The sequence below is a fragment of the Trichophyton benhamiae genome (genome assembly GCF_000151125.1).
Source record: "Trichophyton benhamiae CBS 112371 chromosome Unknown contig01535.1, whole genome shotgun sequence".
NCBI classification, from domain to species: domain Eukaryota; kingdom Fungi; phylum Ascomycota; class Eurotiomycetes; order Onygenales; family Arthrodermataceae; genus Trichophyton; species Trichophyton benhamiae.
Window position 1 is genome coordinate 115935 of NW_003315109.1, and position 15546 is coordinate 131480.

General features: G+C 48.9%; 6 protein-coding genes across 6 annotated transcripts; 2 read left to right on the forward strand and 4 right to left on the reverse strand.

Annotated features, from left to right (window-relative positions):
- Positions 1 to 860: 860 nt before the first annotated feature.
- ARB_06326 (uncharacterized protein) lies at positions 861 to 3311 on the reverse strand (the record flags this gene model as incomplete). The annotated part of the gene is made up of 1 exon (XM_003015157.1): positions 861 to 3311. The coding sequence occupies one exon, from the start codon at positions 3309 to 3311 to the stop codon at positions 861 to 863; it is 2451 nt and encodes an 816-aa protein (XP_003015203.1).
- A 270-nt stretch (positions 3312 to 3581) lies between these two features.
- ARB_06327 (uncharacterized protein) lies at positions 3582 to 4371 on the forward strand (the record flags this gene model as incomplete). Its single annotated transcript, XM_003015158.1, has 3 exons — positions 3582 to 3656; positions 3720 to 3763; positions 3837 to 4371. 3 exons carry the CDS (start codon positions 3582 to 3584, stop codon positions 4369 to 4371), a joined length of 654 nt encoding a protein of 217 aa, XP_003015204.1.
- A 654-nt stretch (positions 4372 to 5025) lies between these two features.
- ARB_06328 (MATE efflux family protein, putative) lies at positions 5026 to 6722 on the reverse strand (the record flags this gene model as incomplete). The annotated part of the gene is made up of 2 exons (XM_003015159.1): positions 5026 to 5676; positions 5760 to 6722. 2 exons carry the CDS (start codon positions 6720 to 6722, stop codon positions 5026 to 5028), a joined length of 1614 nt encoding a protein of 537 aa, XP_003015205.1.
- A 1659-nt stretch (positions 6723 to 8381) lies between these two features.
- Positions 8382 to 10058, reverse strand: ARB_06329 (uncharacterized protein; the record flags this gene model as incomplete). Its single annotated transcript, XM_003015160.1, has 5 exons — positions 8382 to 8617; positions 8693 to 9046; positions 9149 to 9564; positions 9722 to 9862; positions 10048 to 10058. 5 exons carry the CDS (start codon positions 10056 to 10058, stop codon positions 8382 to 8384), a joined length of 1158 nt encoding a protein of 385 aa, XP_003015206.1.
- A 3538-nt stretch (positions 10059 to 13596) lies between these two features.
- On the forward strand, positions 13597 to 13839 carry ARB_06330 (uncharacterized protein; the record flags this gene model as incomplete). The annotated part of the gene is made up of 1 exon (XM_003015161.1): positions 13597 to 13839. One exon carries the CDS (start codon positions 13597 to 13599, stop codon positions 13837 to 13839), a length of 243 nt encoding a protein of 80 aa, XP_003015207.1.
- A 64-nt stretch (positions 13840 to 13903) lies between these two features.
- ARB_06331 (uncharacterized protein) lies at positions 13904 to 14866 on the reverse strand (the record flags this gene model as incomplete). Its single annotated transcript, XM_003015162.1, has 1 exon — positions 13904 to 14866. One exon carries the CDS (start codon positions 14864 to 14866, stop codon positions 13904 to 13906), a length of 963 nt encoding a protein of 320 aa, XP_003015208.1.
- Positions 14867 to 15546: the final 680 nt, after the last annotated feature.

Below are 15546 nucleotides of genomic sequence, written 5' to 3' on the forward strand. Positions count from 1 at the left end.
CCGCTCGATACCAGCACATACCAAGCCCGAGACAGAGACGAAAAACACAGTTAGCTATATCCTATGCTTCTCTCTCGGACATGCCATGTATGTCCATAGTTCAGCCATCCTCGAGAGGAAAATCGGGTGGCGAAGAAAATTTGGTGCTTATAACGATTGCGTGCCCTGGACCTTGCCCGCAAGTCTCCAGAATTCCCAGCGAACCAGAAAGCAGGCGGAGAGCTTACAGACGGGAAGTTTCTAATATTATTAAGCCAAGCACAAGCACGAGAGATAGCGAGAGGATGTCGAGTTGACTCGATCTCCAAGTCCCCCTAAACTAGCTGCTGGGCCGGCGGCTTGGCCTGAGAGTCAGGCCTCGACACGGAAAACAGCTGGGAGAGGCCGGTTGGGTCCGACGAGGGCGGGAGAGATGGAATCCTGGGGCCCGGAAGGCATCCTGCTGGTCCTTTAGCTGCTCTCTGGCTCGGCGTGAGTGGTGGAAAGGAGAACATCCGGGACAGGGCTCCTCGTACAATCCTGGTCGAAAGACCGAGACATCCCTTGCCCCAGGCCGTCCAGCTGGATAACCCCGCAAAGGAGCAACGGAATACGATGTAACGGCGGAGAATATATTTTATAGCAGCGCAAAGAGTTGACCGTCGTCATTTATGTTCAGGTTTAGATGGCCAGGCCGTGGTGCTGCGGTTCTGGCGCCGCGCAAGATATCGGCCAAAGTTATCACCAACTACAAGTCCAAAAGGCCACAATGGAATGTTCTATTTACTAATGGGTATAGAAGACACTACATCCATATGGCTCCGTGACGCATCCCAATGCCCGGCATGCAAGAAAGGAACAAAGCAGAAGACAAAAACTGACTATCCAAGTAAACCGCTGGCAAAAGCTTCCAGGTCCTCCAATGTCTGCATCTCAGCTGGCTCGTCAAAGGTGATTTTGGTACCCTTCTTCTTCTCTTTCCTGTCGCTGGTATCATGGTGGTCGTCTCGGGCCTTCTTCTGTTTCTTGCTAGGAGGCCTGGTTTCATTCTCCTCCATTTCATCTTCCATGGCATCGCCTCCTTCTCCCTCGGCTCCTTCGTACGGTGCCAGGTATGCAACCGGGCCGTCGCCATCCTCTGCAGCAGCCTCTCGCTCTGCCCTCGCTTTCGCCCGACGCTGTTCTTTCTTTTCCCGCTTCTTCTGCTTGGCGATCTCCTTGTCACGAATATCTGCCAGCCGTGCTCGCTCAGTCTCGAGCTCGAGGAACTTGGCTCTCTGCTCTGCTGCATCTCCTCGTTTCTTGAAATCTTCTTCATTCTCCAGTTCATAGATTTCATGAGCATTGCCATCATCATCATAAACTAGCTTCTTGCCAGGGTTCTTGTACTTAAGGAGCTTCTTCTTAGATTGTAGAAGCTTCTCTCGCCGGTTCGAGTCGATGAGGAGTGGCGCTCGGCCGTCAATATGCACTGCTCGAACACCTCCAGCTGCTTCCTTCACTTGTATACCAAGATCATTGTGAGATTGGCCATCAGGCTCCTTGTCGTCCTCAACCTCGTACCTCCGTTTCACTGCAAGGAAATCATCCTCACCATTAGTAGCATCGTTTGCCTTGCCACCGTCCTTATCACCTGTCTCTTCATCGTATATAAGTTTGGTATAATGTTCGGTGAACACGTCTTGATTTTTCCTCTCAAACATCCTATCATACTTGGTTCGTACTTCAGGCTCCTTGACTTTCTTCTTTTTGCTTCCATCAATCTCAGCTTCGTCGTCATCTTCATCACTCGAAACAAGCTGTAGCCGCCGAGGAGCATTCTTCAATGACTTGGTATCCTCTCCCTTGATAAATTTGATGCGCGGCGCACCGGGAAGGCCCAAGCTAGCCGCATATTCTTCTAGTGGAAGCGCCTTCACGTCAAACACCTCCTTATCCTTTTGGATGTGTATTGACTTGACATAAGAGGTAAATGCCTTCTGCCCGAGATATTTGAGCTGCGGATCTTTGAAACACATGTTTTGCAGCTGATGTTTTATGCTCTGCTGCTTGTTGGCCCGGATATTTATCTTTTCGATTGGTATCTTTTTCTGCTCTAGGCGAGAGAGCATACCTATTTCCTCACTAGGATCAAGAAATAGCACCGCTCGTCCGTCTCGCTCATACCGTGCGGTCCTCCCAACCCGGTGTATGTATGTATCCGAATCTTCGGGGCAATCCAGCTGAATGACCCAGTCGACCGCCGGGAAGTCAAGTCCTCTTGCCACCACGTCTGTAGCAAACAGACACGAATTCTTTGAAGCAGAAAACTTATGCGTGATATCAAGCCGTGCGCCTTGCTTTTGCCGGCCATGAAGATGTAGAAGTGGTATTCCAGGCTGCATTTGTCTAAAGGCCTCGTAGACGAAACGGACCTCCTTACTTGAAGAAAAGAAGACGATAATCTTCGATTTTAAACTGCTTCGGATAAAGCTCCATAGGGTATCCAACTTGTCGGGCAACGGCGTTACAACATAATGCTGCTGTAGAGTAGACGGCGTCGCACTTGACGCAGTCTGATGCACAGAAATGTACTCTGGGTCCTGTAAACTCAGCCGAGCAAGGTCAGACACTTTCTTCGTCTGCGTGGCGCTAAATAACATTGTCTGTCGTTCCTTGGGGAGATGTTCCACAATCGCATCTACCGTGCTTTGAAATCCCATATCCATAATGCGATCCGCCTCGTCCAGAACCAACATTTGTATATTATCCGTATCGAATGCCGCCGTCTGGTCCATGTGCTGTAACATACGCCCAGGAGTACACACGAGAATATTCATCCTTCCCAGACGCTCCTGCTCCTCCTGTAGACTTTTCCCTCCGATAACAAGGCCCGCCGAGAAGGTATGATATCGACCAATTTTCCGCAAAACTTCAAATATCTGGATAGCCAATTCGCGAGTGGGCGATATTATCAGCGCCCCCAGTCCATCGTATTCCGTCCATTGTTTTCGATATAGGTTTTCCAGCACCGGGACGAGGAATGCCAGAGTCTTCCCGCTCCCCGTTTTGGCGGCACCAAGTATGTCTCGTCCTTGTAGCGCATGGGGGATCGCACGGGATTGAATATCTGTCAATTCCTTAAAGTGAGATGCAGAGAGACCCAGCCTTGTCGGCTCAGAGAGTGGAAGGTCCGTGAAGCTCTCAATCGTAGCTTTGGTATCAAGCTCTGCAACTCGCTGTTTGAGCGACGCTATGTCGTCTTCGTTCCTCTTTCGTTTCAATATTCGAGGATTCTGACGAGTCGGTTTGGTCGACGGCTTCCCATTCCGTGACGAGTGATCCTTCGCCATCGTTGAACCGCCTAGAGTATTATCCAACTCGTTCGTCTCGTCTTTGCTTGTTCTCCATCTCGAACTTTTTGCTTTACCAAAAAAAAAAAAAAAAAAAAAAAAAAAAAAAGCCATTGCGCTGCTTAGTCATCTTATCGATAAGAAATATCGCGTAAAGCGAAACTCAACGTCGAGACCAACCAAGCCGCATTGAAGTAACCATTATTGAAGGAGAAAGGAATCTAGGCAGCTACGGCACACCAGGGTATAAGCGCAGAATCACACGAGAATATGGCTGCCGATGACGATCTTGATGCTCTTGATTCGCTGAATTCCTTAGAGAAAGAAGCTTCTGAGTTCACCAAGGTACGGCTAGATAGCCAGCTCCTACTAAACCGCTCCACAGCTAACTGGTGCACCCCAACATAGGATGCAGAGATCGATCGTATAAGAAAGGCCTTCCAACTCGATGCGTATGTGGTATCTTGCTTAATTCTGACCGTATATTTACTGGCAGAGAACGAAGCTGACAGACGTGGCTAATAGATACGCGGTTCTCGACCTACAGCCCGGCGTGCCCGACTCTGACATAAAAGTCCAATATCGGAAAAAGTCTCTACTTATCCATCCTGACAAAACTTCCAACCCAGCTGCCCCAGATGCATTTGACAGGCTTAAAAAGGCGCAGACAGCTCTACTCGATGAAAAACAACGAGCACATCTCGACGAGTGTATAGCGGACGCGCGACGGTTGCTAATAAGAGAACACAAATATAATCTCGATTCACCGGAGCTTAAGACGGAAGCATTCAAGGAAGAATGGAGAAAGAAAACTGTGTTTGTCTTGTTGGAGGAAGAGGCAAGGCGCCGGAGACAGCTGAAGGGTAGGATGCAAGAGGAAGGAAGGGAGAAGAAGAGAGAAGAGGAAGAGTTAGAGGCGCGAAAGCGAAAACGGGATGAGGAGAAGGCGTGGGAAGAGTCGAGGGACACCCGTATTGGGAGCTGGAGGGATTGGCAGAAAGGTAGGAAAGGTGGTGATAAAGAAGGGAAAAAGAAAAAGAAAATGAAGGTGTTGGGATAGTAGGGTGCATCGCTTTCTGGGACAGGGGATTTCTTTTCTACGATAAGGGTCGATTGTGAGAATGTACGGTCTTGACATTGGAGTTTTAAGGGGTGTCTGAATCGCTGATACTGTTGTGCTATGGTTGAAGTTCTGTATTTTCCTTATTCATCTTCATATGGATAGCATGCTGATAAATAAAAATACACTAGATCGGGCTTCTCTGAATATAACCACAGTTAAACGAAAAAATAGGCTGTAATGACATGTGCCACCATCCGCTGGCCCAATGCTCACGTAGAGACAGTTGTCACCACCCAAAGGTTGTAATACAATCGAAAAGAATACATATAGTGTGATAAAGATTTTTGTGAATGGGTATAGAAACCAAAGGGGATCTGAAACGGGATGAATATCGCAGAAAACATGGTACAATATTAGGGATATTTACCAATCCAAATGGTATATACAGAGAAAATAGCAACAAATTTCAGGAACTAGAGTCTGATACCATATTCGGATCAGACTTCTTCATTTCGTTTTTGAGCTTCGGTAACGGCATGCTCCCAGCTCGTTTGGGTCAAGAATATGCCTTCGATCAGGCCAACAAGGAAAAGGCCAATGGCAACACCGCCCCATAGACCCCAGAGATTCCAGTGTAGCCCGAATGCAGTGCTATACCAATAGGGAGTGCATAACATAGTAGCAGAAGAGCTGGGTGTATCCTCCGATGGACTGCCTTCCAAGGCCACGGAGCAAACCGTTACAATTGGTTGCAAAGGCATCAAAGAGTTGGAAGGAGGCACAGAGTGGGAGGACTGCTGCGATTAGCTCAATCACATCCTCGTCCGAGGTAAATAAGGCAGGAATATAGAAGCGGAGGGTAGAGAGGAGGGTGACGTTGATGATGCCCACAATGATTGCAGCGCTCATGTTGACCTTGGCAGCAACACGGGCGGCATCAGGAAGGGAAGCACCAATGAAATTTGCAATCCGAGTGCTTCCAGCAATGGATAGCGGGAAAGGAATCTGGAACATGATACCAGCGATGGTTGCAAGGACGGACTGGGCTGCAAGAGTAGTGGTACCAAGGTAGGCGGCTGCCAGAGTGAGAATCTCGAATGCGAGAATCTCTGCTTCCATCATGAGGAAGCCAGGTAGGGCAAGTCGGATCATAGGGCCCCAATTTTGGAATGCTCGATAAGTAAACCCGTTCCAGCATTCCATACCAGCAAAGAAGTAGATATAGATAAATAGAAGAATTGGGAGAAGGTTATCCGAAACGATAACCGCAACAGGGGCACCGACAAAACCCATTTCCAATTTCTAAAGTAGAAAGTCAGTTCAATGCAACTCAGGAATAATAGAGATACGGGGGGGGGGGGGGGGGGGGGGGCGAATACCCAAACCAAGAACCAGTTCATAAATGCATTGGCTGGAGCACCGATTAGAAGAACGTAGAGTGAGGCAGAGAATAGACCCTGAGCCTGCACGTATCGTTTAGCTGCTTCAAAAAGTGCATATCCAGGAGCTCCGAGGATGGCTACTTTCAAATAGAGAGCAGCAAGCTCGGCTACCTCCTGGTTAGGGACAATAGCCTTGAGGACGTGACCGGCGAAGAACCAGAATATGCCAATCGGAATGGTCATAGTCCACAGGAAAAAGACCATTCTCTGGGTCTGGAGACCGACGAGTTTCTTGTTTCCAGAGCCATATGCCTGAGCACAGAGGGTATCCAGGCTGGTTGCAAGCCCTTGATAGACCGCATAGCCACTGATATTGGCCGTCATACTGGCCAAGCTGACGGCGGCCAGCTCAACCTTGCCAAGGTGGCCGACGGTAAATATACTGGCAATGGTAAGGGAGTACTGGAGGAGGAAGCTGAATATCAGAGGAGCACTGTATTGCACCAACACTTTTGCCTCCCTGGACCATGTCGTCTTGATCAATCCGGCCATCACCGCATCGTCCCACTTCTGGTCAATGATAGCATCAGCAGAAGCATCTCCTCCACTAGCAGAAGCATCTTGACCGTTCCCTAGAAGCGAGGTCGTCTCGGTTGGTTCGGTAGATGGCCCCTGGCCCGATCCTCTTTTTGTCTTGCTTGCTGTGCATGAGATAGCATTGTCTTCCAGCAGAGTCCGTTCCTCTTCTCGAGCCCGTTCTCGTTCTGCATCCGTCAAGTTGTCTGCTTCGTGGGCATGTGGCACGACTGTCCCTCGAGCACCGCCCATGGTGAAGAAGCCGGTTCTCCGGTATGAGCCTGCTAGGGAGTGCGAGCCGCTAACTGTTCTAGCTAGTGGGGAGGTACCAGAGAGCTGGCCCTCGATATCGGTTGCCCGTGGGGGGATGTTTTGGGCTGGCGACGGCATTCTGAGGGCTCTGGCTGCGCAGGCTGCAATTGACAACCTTCTGTTTGATATGCAGGCAAACGGAATGGATGGCAGAGTGAACGGACGCGCTCTTCAAGCCAGAGGGAATTGAGTCTTCAGCTCGAAGATAAGAAAAAAGAACAGAGAAAAAAAAAGCAAATATCCGAGCTCCTCCAAGAAAACTAGTCTCGAGACAGATCCAGGTCGTACCCAGCATCTCCTCTCTCCCACATGCGCCCATGACGAATCGAAGCTCTTCCCTGCTGCTGCTGCGCTGATAGACACAATACCCGGTTGTTGTTCTTTTCCGTCTGGCTGATATCAAAATCAAAATCAAAATCAAAATCAAAATACTCGATGGTGTTGAGGTTTCCCGATGAGGAAAGTACAAGCAGACAGTCACATGATTCAGGTCCCGTGACTACTTTTTTTCGAGGCCAAAATAAAGAACCGCGATGTAAAAGACAGCGACGGCGACGGCGACGACGACGATATCAAGAGTCGACGGGGGCAACGAGAAGAGCGGACAGAGAGCCAGCAAAAGGAGATAATGATAAAGACGATGCCGCATGCCCCCGAGGTCGACATCGAGGATGAGCCTTCTGGCAACCCCTTTGGCCGGCTATCGAATCCGTTCCGCATCAAACCAGTGAACGTCACCAAGTTCGTATCGGCCGCTTGAACAAGAGTCATCTCATCCCTGCCTGATCCTTGAGAGGGATCGTGACGACCGAATGCTAATATATATAACCTACGTGGCTGGCAGACAGGTAGCGTCGAAAAAGAGGGTGGTCTTTACACAGCCTATCTTTGGGGCCCTATTGCTGGAGAACAGCGCATCAGACGCACGAGACCACTGTGCCAACGAGCGAACGTTCCTAGCATGGCTCCGGCTATCCATGTATCTCTCGATAGTGTCGAGTGCTATCGTCCTGTCCTTCCATCTCCGAGCCCAGCCGACGGCCCTGGAGCGTAACTACGCTCTCCCGTTGGGGATACTGTTCTGGGTGCTCTCTATCGGGACCATAATCAGCGGAGTTGCAAACTACATTCACACGCTGGCCAAGTATAGTCGGCGTGCTGCGCTGGTCCAGAGCGGCTGGAAGACACAGGTTATCTTCTGCATCGTCGCTATTGTTATTATCGGAACCTGCGTTCTCTTTTTGAGTACTAACAGGAGGTAACGTTCGACACTTTTTTATACCTGCTCACCCGCCCCATCTTACTACCACGACCTCGCTTGGCTAATCTCTATATACAACAGAACCATGTCTACTTAGGGTCTCAACCTGCTTGCAGGAGTCTGGATGGATATATTTGGTTTTCACGGCATTTGCATTGCTTTCTTTTTGATACCCGTCATTTAGGCAACGTCCCTAAAACTTGCATTATACCTTCATTTGCAGGCGTGTTGTCCATGCATTCATTACATTTTCTTTTACGCGTTTTAGCATGCTCTACCAAGGTTTGTGGACATAACATTCTTTTTTTTTGCTCCCGGGGTACTTTGTTTAAATCAAGTATATATTTTTCATTTCGCTATGACGTTTGAGTTCTCGACAGAGCATACATTTCATATCCATCAATCAGTTCTTTTGAATTAATAACCCGAACATTTTTCAGCAATCAGTCAATATATGCGTCCCTTCCCCTACCTAACTACATTCTACATATCTTCTCGTCGTTGGTGTATTTCTTGAAAGAGTCAGATCCAAAGTTCTCCCACCACTCGAACAGCTTGTCATCGCAGATGAGCTTGAACCATGGAGTGAACTTGGCACTCGGGTCCTTGAACATTGCCTTTAACTCTTCAGGAGTGACATACTTGACATCACGGACCTCGTTGGGGTTGGGGTTCAGGTCGACGTCTGCCTTGATGAAAAGGATGTAATCAACTGTGATGAACCGTTAGCCCTCCCGTGCTGTTGACAGGTGGTTTCTCCATATAGAAAGCAGGAGCAACAACTCACCCTCATGTTCTCCCCATTTCCCATCGTCACCGCTAGGAGCAAGGTAGTGAATTCGAGTAAGGAACTCGAACTTCTCCGCCGGAACCTGGGCCTCCTTTATCCCCAGCTCCTGGTCCAGCTTCCTCCTGGCAGCAGTGCGGGCACCCGTCACAGCCTGGCTGAGACCTGCTCCGCTAGCCTCCATCTCGCTGGGAATGGCAAGGGGGTGAGAGCAGCAGGTGTTGGTCCATAGATCCGGGAAGGTGATCTTCTCCGTGGCACGCTGCTGGAGCAGAAGACGGTTCTGCGAGTCGAAGAGGAAGACGGAGAACGCACGATGGAGCAGCCCACGGCCGATGTTGGTCATCAGATGGCCTATGTAGCACGTACAACACAGCGGTTAGTTTGGTTCAACAGATCAGATCGGACTAGTCTTCGTAGCCCCAAATATATGCATGTACATAGATCGCAACGTACAGGTCTTCTTGCTGCCAGACGCAATCGGCTTGTCGTCTGTGTCCACGACGATGCACATCTCGTCCATCAGCTTGACCTGGTCTTCGTTGTAGCCGTCGAGTTCTCCGCCCACTCGAGCAGAGCTGGCGCCGCCGAACTGAGTATCGACATCGGGGAACAGCGCCGCAACGTTCGCCGCCGTGATGGCCTCCGTTACACCGGCTGTAGTCGACATGGCGATGACCGGTAGAGCTCTCAGTGTGGAACGGGGGAGGGAGAGGAGGAAGAGGCAGGTTTGATGTCGAACAGCGCAGATAACGGGATTCCAGCGCAGCAAAATCTCCAGATATTCAGATGACGGCGAGTCCAGAGCAGCAGAACGAGTAGAAAGCGAGGCAGAGAGGGGCAGACGTTGAAGAAGGGGAGGAGATGCTCGACTGTCTGGCGCAAATTTCAGCGACGCCCATATCGAAATATTTTAGTGATTCCTGCGAGTCAGCGTGCTAGTTGAACTCAGCAGCGCAGGTGGGGTAAAAACGCCGGCGGGTCAGATTGAAATCCCCCAAAAGGCGCTTTATTTTTGCTCCGCCGAACGAAGACTGAATACTTCCACCATCCTCCGCGCCGCCGTCGCAGGGCAGCCAGTCATTGGCGAGATAGAGAGCAAAGACCCCGGAGTGTCTTTTCTTTTGTTTTCGTTTCTCTCGCTGATGGTGATGTCGAAGTCGCCGATAGCTAGTTAACTATCAGGTTTATCGTCATCACCAAGCTCATCTCTAGGATGCGTTGCTAGCTTCAGACCCCAACAGCAAGGGAGAGCTGTTGACGGGCTCGACGGGCTATCGGCGTGGCATCTTCGGGCCTCCTCCCCCTGGCCTGCGGGCGCTGATGTCGAACGGTTGACTGCCGTCTATACTTACTTACGCCGCATGGTTCAGGGGTCAACTCAGATAACTAGTTTGCCGGGCGGCCCCTCCAGCTAAGTTTTCAAGCCTATACGAATCCAGCTCGAAGTACATGGGATCAGAGACATCGTCACGGAAGCAAGCAGGAACTTGGTAGGGGGGGGAAAGCTGCAAGCTTGATGTTGGAGGTTGGGACTCACACCAGGAGAATGCATGACACCGGATCCATGCTATACGATGCTGCAATTGACTCTTCAGCAGCCTGCAACTTGCCGCTAACTAGTCTTGGTAACCTTTTTAGAACCAAGAGGCAAATGGTGTTGTTTTTGCAGTTGGCAGTTTGATTACAGACGGCCAAAGTCCGAGCATTTACCGATCACCAATATGCATGGCTTTGGTTCCGATATGGTATGAACAATTGTTACCGGTCAGGTTACTTGCATCGTCAAGTGCAAAGCAAACGGATAAGTTGATCTGGTAATCATTAGGCTTCAGACATGAATCGACGTGTTGGTTGCCCTACGCCTTGTCTCCTGGCAGATGACTTCATTCTGGTCGATCAGCTAGGGCTAAATAAAAACCAAACCCCGGGAACGAGACCTTTGAATGAACAGCCGATCTATCCCGTACGCAGGGGTAGAAAGGGTTATATGCAGCAGGGTCTCCGTTTGGCAAGCCTTGGGTTAAAGTTGGCTGTTATAACATCTATGGAAGACGAATAATTGGCCAAACGCGAGAGGGGAGCTCTGCTGTACATGCAGAGGATGATCTGGAGTCTTCTCGGGGCCCTAGACACCAGATAACCGGAATTCAGTCCAGTCAGTAGTAGAACATTGCACAGCAGTAGTCGGTGGAAGCTGATCTTCTTCCTGCGCCGGCACTGCCAATCCCTTCCATCTGGCTTTGAGGATGGGCTTGCTACTCGCATAGTCTCTTTCGAGAAGGGGAATCGAACAATAAAATAACATGAGACTCACAAAGTGGGCGCTAAGACAAAAGCATCAGTCACTAGAGGGCGCAAGCTGGGGCTAAACACTACTGTTATTCGGGAGTTTAGGCCCCCATGGACTCCTATCCAATTATCACTACTCCGTATTTTCACTAACTACCCTCAGATAACGCTGCCCGCATCTTGCTCTTCAGTTCTGCACGCAAACGGGAAGCGAAGTGGATTCCCGGGTAGTCCCTTTTCCTCAAGCCGTGAAGGAGGGTCAAAGAGAGGGGGCCATAAGCTCGGCCCGACAAACAGGTTCTGGTATAACCGTGTTGATGTATACCTAAGGGTTAGCTAATGCATTCTTCTTAGGCTGATGCAACAACTACGAGAGGATGATGCATGCTGTAGCCCAGACAGACAGCAAGCGATCATCATATCAAACTGGCCTGAAGGCGAGCTTCTTCCAGAACAGTATATAGAAGGAATCGAATATGAGGTAAGCAAGTCAACATGTCAGAAGAAGCAAGCAAAAGTAAGTAATTCATGTACTCAAGGAAGGTGTCCGAATCTAAATTCTCTCGAACAAACCATCTGGGAGATAGATCGACACGTCGGAGGGTCCCGATAAGCCTTCATTCGTCCCAGGGTCTTTTTCTTCATAAGAAAACAGTGGTAAGGCCCAAGGGGGGAAAAAGTAAAGAGAGGCGATGATATCCAGGATATGCAATCGGCCATAAGGCTTATGCAAGGACTGGCTGCAATTGGAATAGCGTTGCCAAACGGGCTGAGCGAGGGCACTCAAGGAATGCAAAGGGGATCAAGAGAGAGCAAGGAGGAAAATACTGACTAGATTAGTTACGGGGTGCAGAGTCTGCATACTCGGCCGTGTTGTATGCATGATTGATAACTGTTGGATATACCTAGGTACACTTGGAAGTAGATAGACATGGTTACTTACTTACATGCGTGCCCCCTTTACGCTTGATGCAAGAGAGTGGGTAGGCTGGCGACTAGTCAAACACCAGCAAACCCCCTCCAGGGCACTCTATCTCTAGAGAAAGATAATAAAAATAGCGGAGAAAGGCTGCACGCTCATAAATAATATCAAAGCCCAAACAGCCACCGTCTATCACTTTTTGTTGTTATTGTTTTGTTGTCGTTGTTGCTCCTTCCAAAAAAGATGATCTTGTTTCATCGTTGAAGAAAGGAAGGAGAAAACGCACGGACGGCCGGAAAGAGCCAAGAACTCAAAATAAAAATAAAGAAATTAAAGTTAAGTGGGGCCTTCCTTCCTGCATAGAAAAGTTCTAGAAGGAAGTGGGGCCCGGGCCCTGAGCTAGTCCCGATCCGGGTATCAGGCGGCTAAGCAATCTTTGTCTGAGATGAATAAGAACTGTCAATCAAACAACTCGACACAGGACAGTGCATGCATAAGCGTAGGGCAGAAGGCAATAAGGGTGGTAGGGCAAGAAGCAGCAGCTACCAGTACGGAGAGCTAACCCAAGCAATTAATAATTCCATTGCATATATGTATTTGCTAGAGTCAACGGCCGGCGCTTACTCTCGTTAGTTGCTATCCTATGGAAATGTAGACTTCGACCCATCACCTGGTGGGTCCTGGTTCTTGCTCTCTTCCCGCTTAATAGGATATAAAGGGGAGTGAGGGGAAAAAAAATAAAAATAAAAACAAGAGGAAGCGAAAAGGGGGCCGTCACCTCTTCCCCGCACACAGCAGCGTCTTCTCCAAGCCTATCGCTTCTTAACCAACATTAACTCCTGGTTGACATGTGGGTAGATAAAAGGGTCTGGCGCTAATAGACGTCCAATCATCAGAAAAGGAAAAACACGGAAGGGGGCCAAATGGGAGGAAAATGGAAATGCTTGTTTGTTGATCGACGCTTTGGACAAAGACCCCGAGCAATCAGATATGGTAAATCCTCTTTTTCCCAACACCAAAGAAATTCACCGCGGGAAGATCGTGGATCAGGGGCTAGTTACTCGAACTCTGGGGCCAAGGAAAAAGAAATCTATAGTTAGCAGTAGGTGGTGGGGAAGAGCAGAAGGACGGGAGGGCAACTTGCTTTACCGTTTTTGGTATGAGTTGAAATAGGTCTCCGTATTCGCCATGTAGAGGGGAGAATATGCATAGATGGGGAAGAAGGGGGAAAAGAAAAAAACATGATTAACACAAGAATGATAATAATAACCCCCACAAGTTGCGCCGGTATATGTGAGAAAGAGAAAATGGAGAAAAAGAGCGAAAAAGAAAAACTAAAACACGGCATACACCTTTTTGTGAGCTGAAGTAGGAACGTAGAACAAGAATATGTCATCCAATGCACCGTTCTATATGTTTGGATGTAAAAATAAATAACAGAAGGGGAGACCAATCGAAGGCTTGCTGGCTGTTCTTGCTTTTTTTTTTTCTTTCGAGTCACTCGGCGGCATCGTTTGACATGTAGTTGCCATTATATTAGGTCATATGTATTCATGGAAGGTTTCATTGCTGGAGTTCAAGTACGGTCTAACAAGCCCTGGGTGTAGCTGGGGGTGGGTTGTGTAACCTGCAATAGGTTCGAGATAGGGAATAGAGGCAGTCGGGTAGGCTTGACTGGCATCCAGGCCAGATGGCGCCATTGGTGCAGTTACAGAGGCTGGCTGGCGGTGATGATGGTGCTGCTGTAATTGTTCTTGTTGTTGCCTTTCCAGAAGTGCTTGACGGTGCTGTTGTTGTCTTCGACAACCGTCCTCCCGATGTCTATCTCTTATTAGCATATTTCACAGTATATATAGAGAACATAATATTACCGTCGCAACGTATCCTGTCTAGCAAAGCGATGCCCACACTGGTCGCAGCCAAACCGTTTTAGCTTCTTATGCACCTGAAGGGGGAAAGTGCTGGTTAGCATCAAGTGCATTAGGGGAACTGCTTCTTTATGGACTCACGCTATCAATATGCCGGATAAGATCAGTCTTGCGACTAAACTTGTTGGTACACTGACCGATCGTGCATTTATGAGGGTATCTTCGGTTAGGGTCATGTATCTTCATGTGTGATCTGCAGTTTGAATTCCGTGTAAACTGCCTTCCACACTGTTCGCATTCGTATTTCCCGTTCCCATTATCTAGCGATCTCTTTTTCTTTGGGGGAATTTTCATATCAGGAGACGACAGGTCAAGTTCAGAAGTTCGTTTGCCTACCACCTTGTTGCAGTCCGAGGTTCGCAAGGGGGAACGACGAGGCTTTCTCTGGTTGTGAATGGGAGTTGAGGTGAGAACTGGGGTGTTTGCTTCACGAGGCTGTCTTGCAGGGGCAGGAGAACTAATCTGTTGATGGAATAATGGAAGGTCTTCCATGCTGAAGAAGGCTTGCTTTGCAGCGTTGTCGTTTGCTATTATCTCCCAGTCATCACTCATACCCTCACTAAGAATCTGTGGCGACTGGGTCGGGCTGGGAGACACCCCGTAGTTCGACGACATGTCATGTGCATAGATGTTGGACTGGATAGTTGAGCTGCTTTCGACTTTCATCAAGGGAACAGGACTTAGGAAACCGGCCGAAGAAGTATCAACATGTGTACTTGGAACACCGAAGGACGAGATTGATGCATTAGGAACAACCTGTAGACCGTCGTATACTGATATTATGGGATAGGTAACCATGCTGGAGGAGGTGTTCGGAAAGCAGTGGCCGGCACTTGGCTCTCCGTGCCATCCTTGGGCGACTTGAAGCATGGATTGGGATGGCGAGCAGATGGACACCGAGGGTCCCGCTGGTGGAACAGAGCAATTTAGTAGACCGAGGCCAGTAGCTGACGAAGACTGAAGGGAGATTGAGTCCGTCTGAGTGCAGCTCTGGGGAGTCGTAGGATAACTGGATGATGATTGTTGGTGCATCGTAGAAACGTAACGAGGAGAGGAAGCGTTGTATGAGTTGGCTGCGCGTTGTCTGTCTTGCTCAACAGGAATCCAAGCTATGAAGACATCCGAGTGTTCATGGGTCTTTTAAGTATTATGAAAGTTTTCACTGTATTATTAAACTGGGGAGAGAAGAGGGTATTCAAACGCAGGAAAGTATAATGGTATATATATGTATGTATATATATCTGTCAGGCCTGCGTGCAAGCCAAAATGGAGGATCGACGCCATAGGGACCAAAGTGACCTTGTCTAAATCAGGCAAGCTGCAAGAGCGCAGGCTTGGGGAGTGCTCCCACATAATCCAAGGCTGATTTTCTGGTTTGGACCATGAACGTATTGTAGCAGCGGCATACTATGAAGTCGCGGTTCTCCGGGCTACTGAGGCATGCAAATCCTTGTGGAGAAGCAATGGGAAAAAGGAAAAAAAAGAGTGAAAAAAAAGGAAAGAAAGGGAAAAATGATAGAAAGCGAGCAGCAGGGGGAAGACGACTGTGCAACTGCAAGGTGTCAGCCATCATCCGGCCAACAAGGGAAATATTTTCAGAGGAATTGCAAAAAAAAACGAGCGTAAAAAAGCAAAGCTGATTTTCGCTCAAGGGTTTGTCGAGGTTGGGTGACAAAATGCTGGCCATCGAACCCGAGTGACTGGATTGGGGC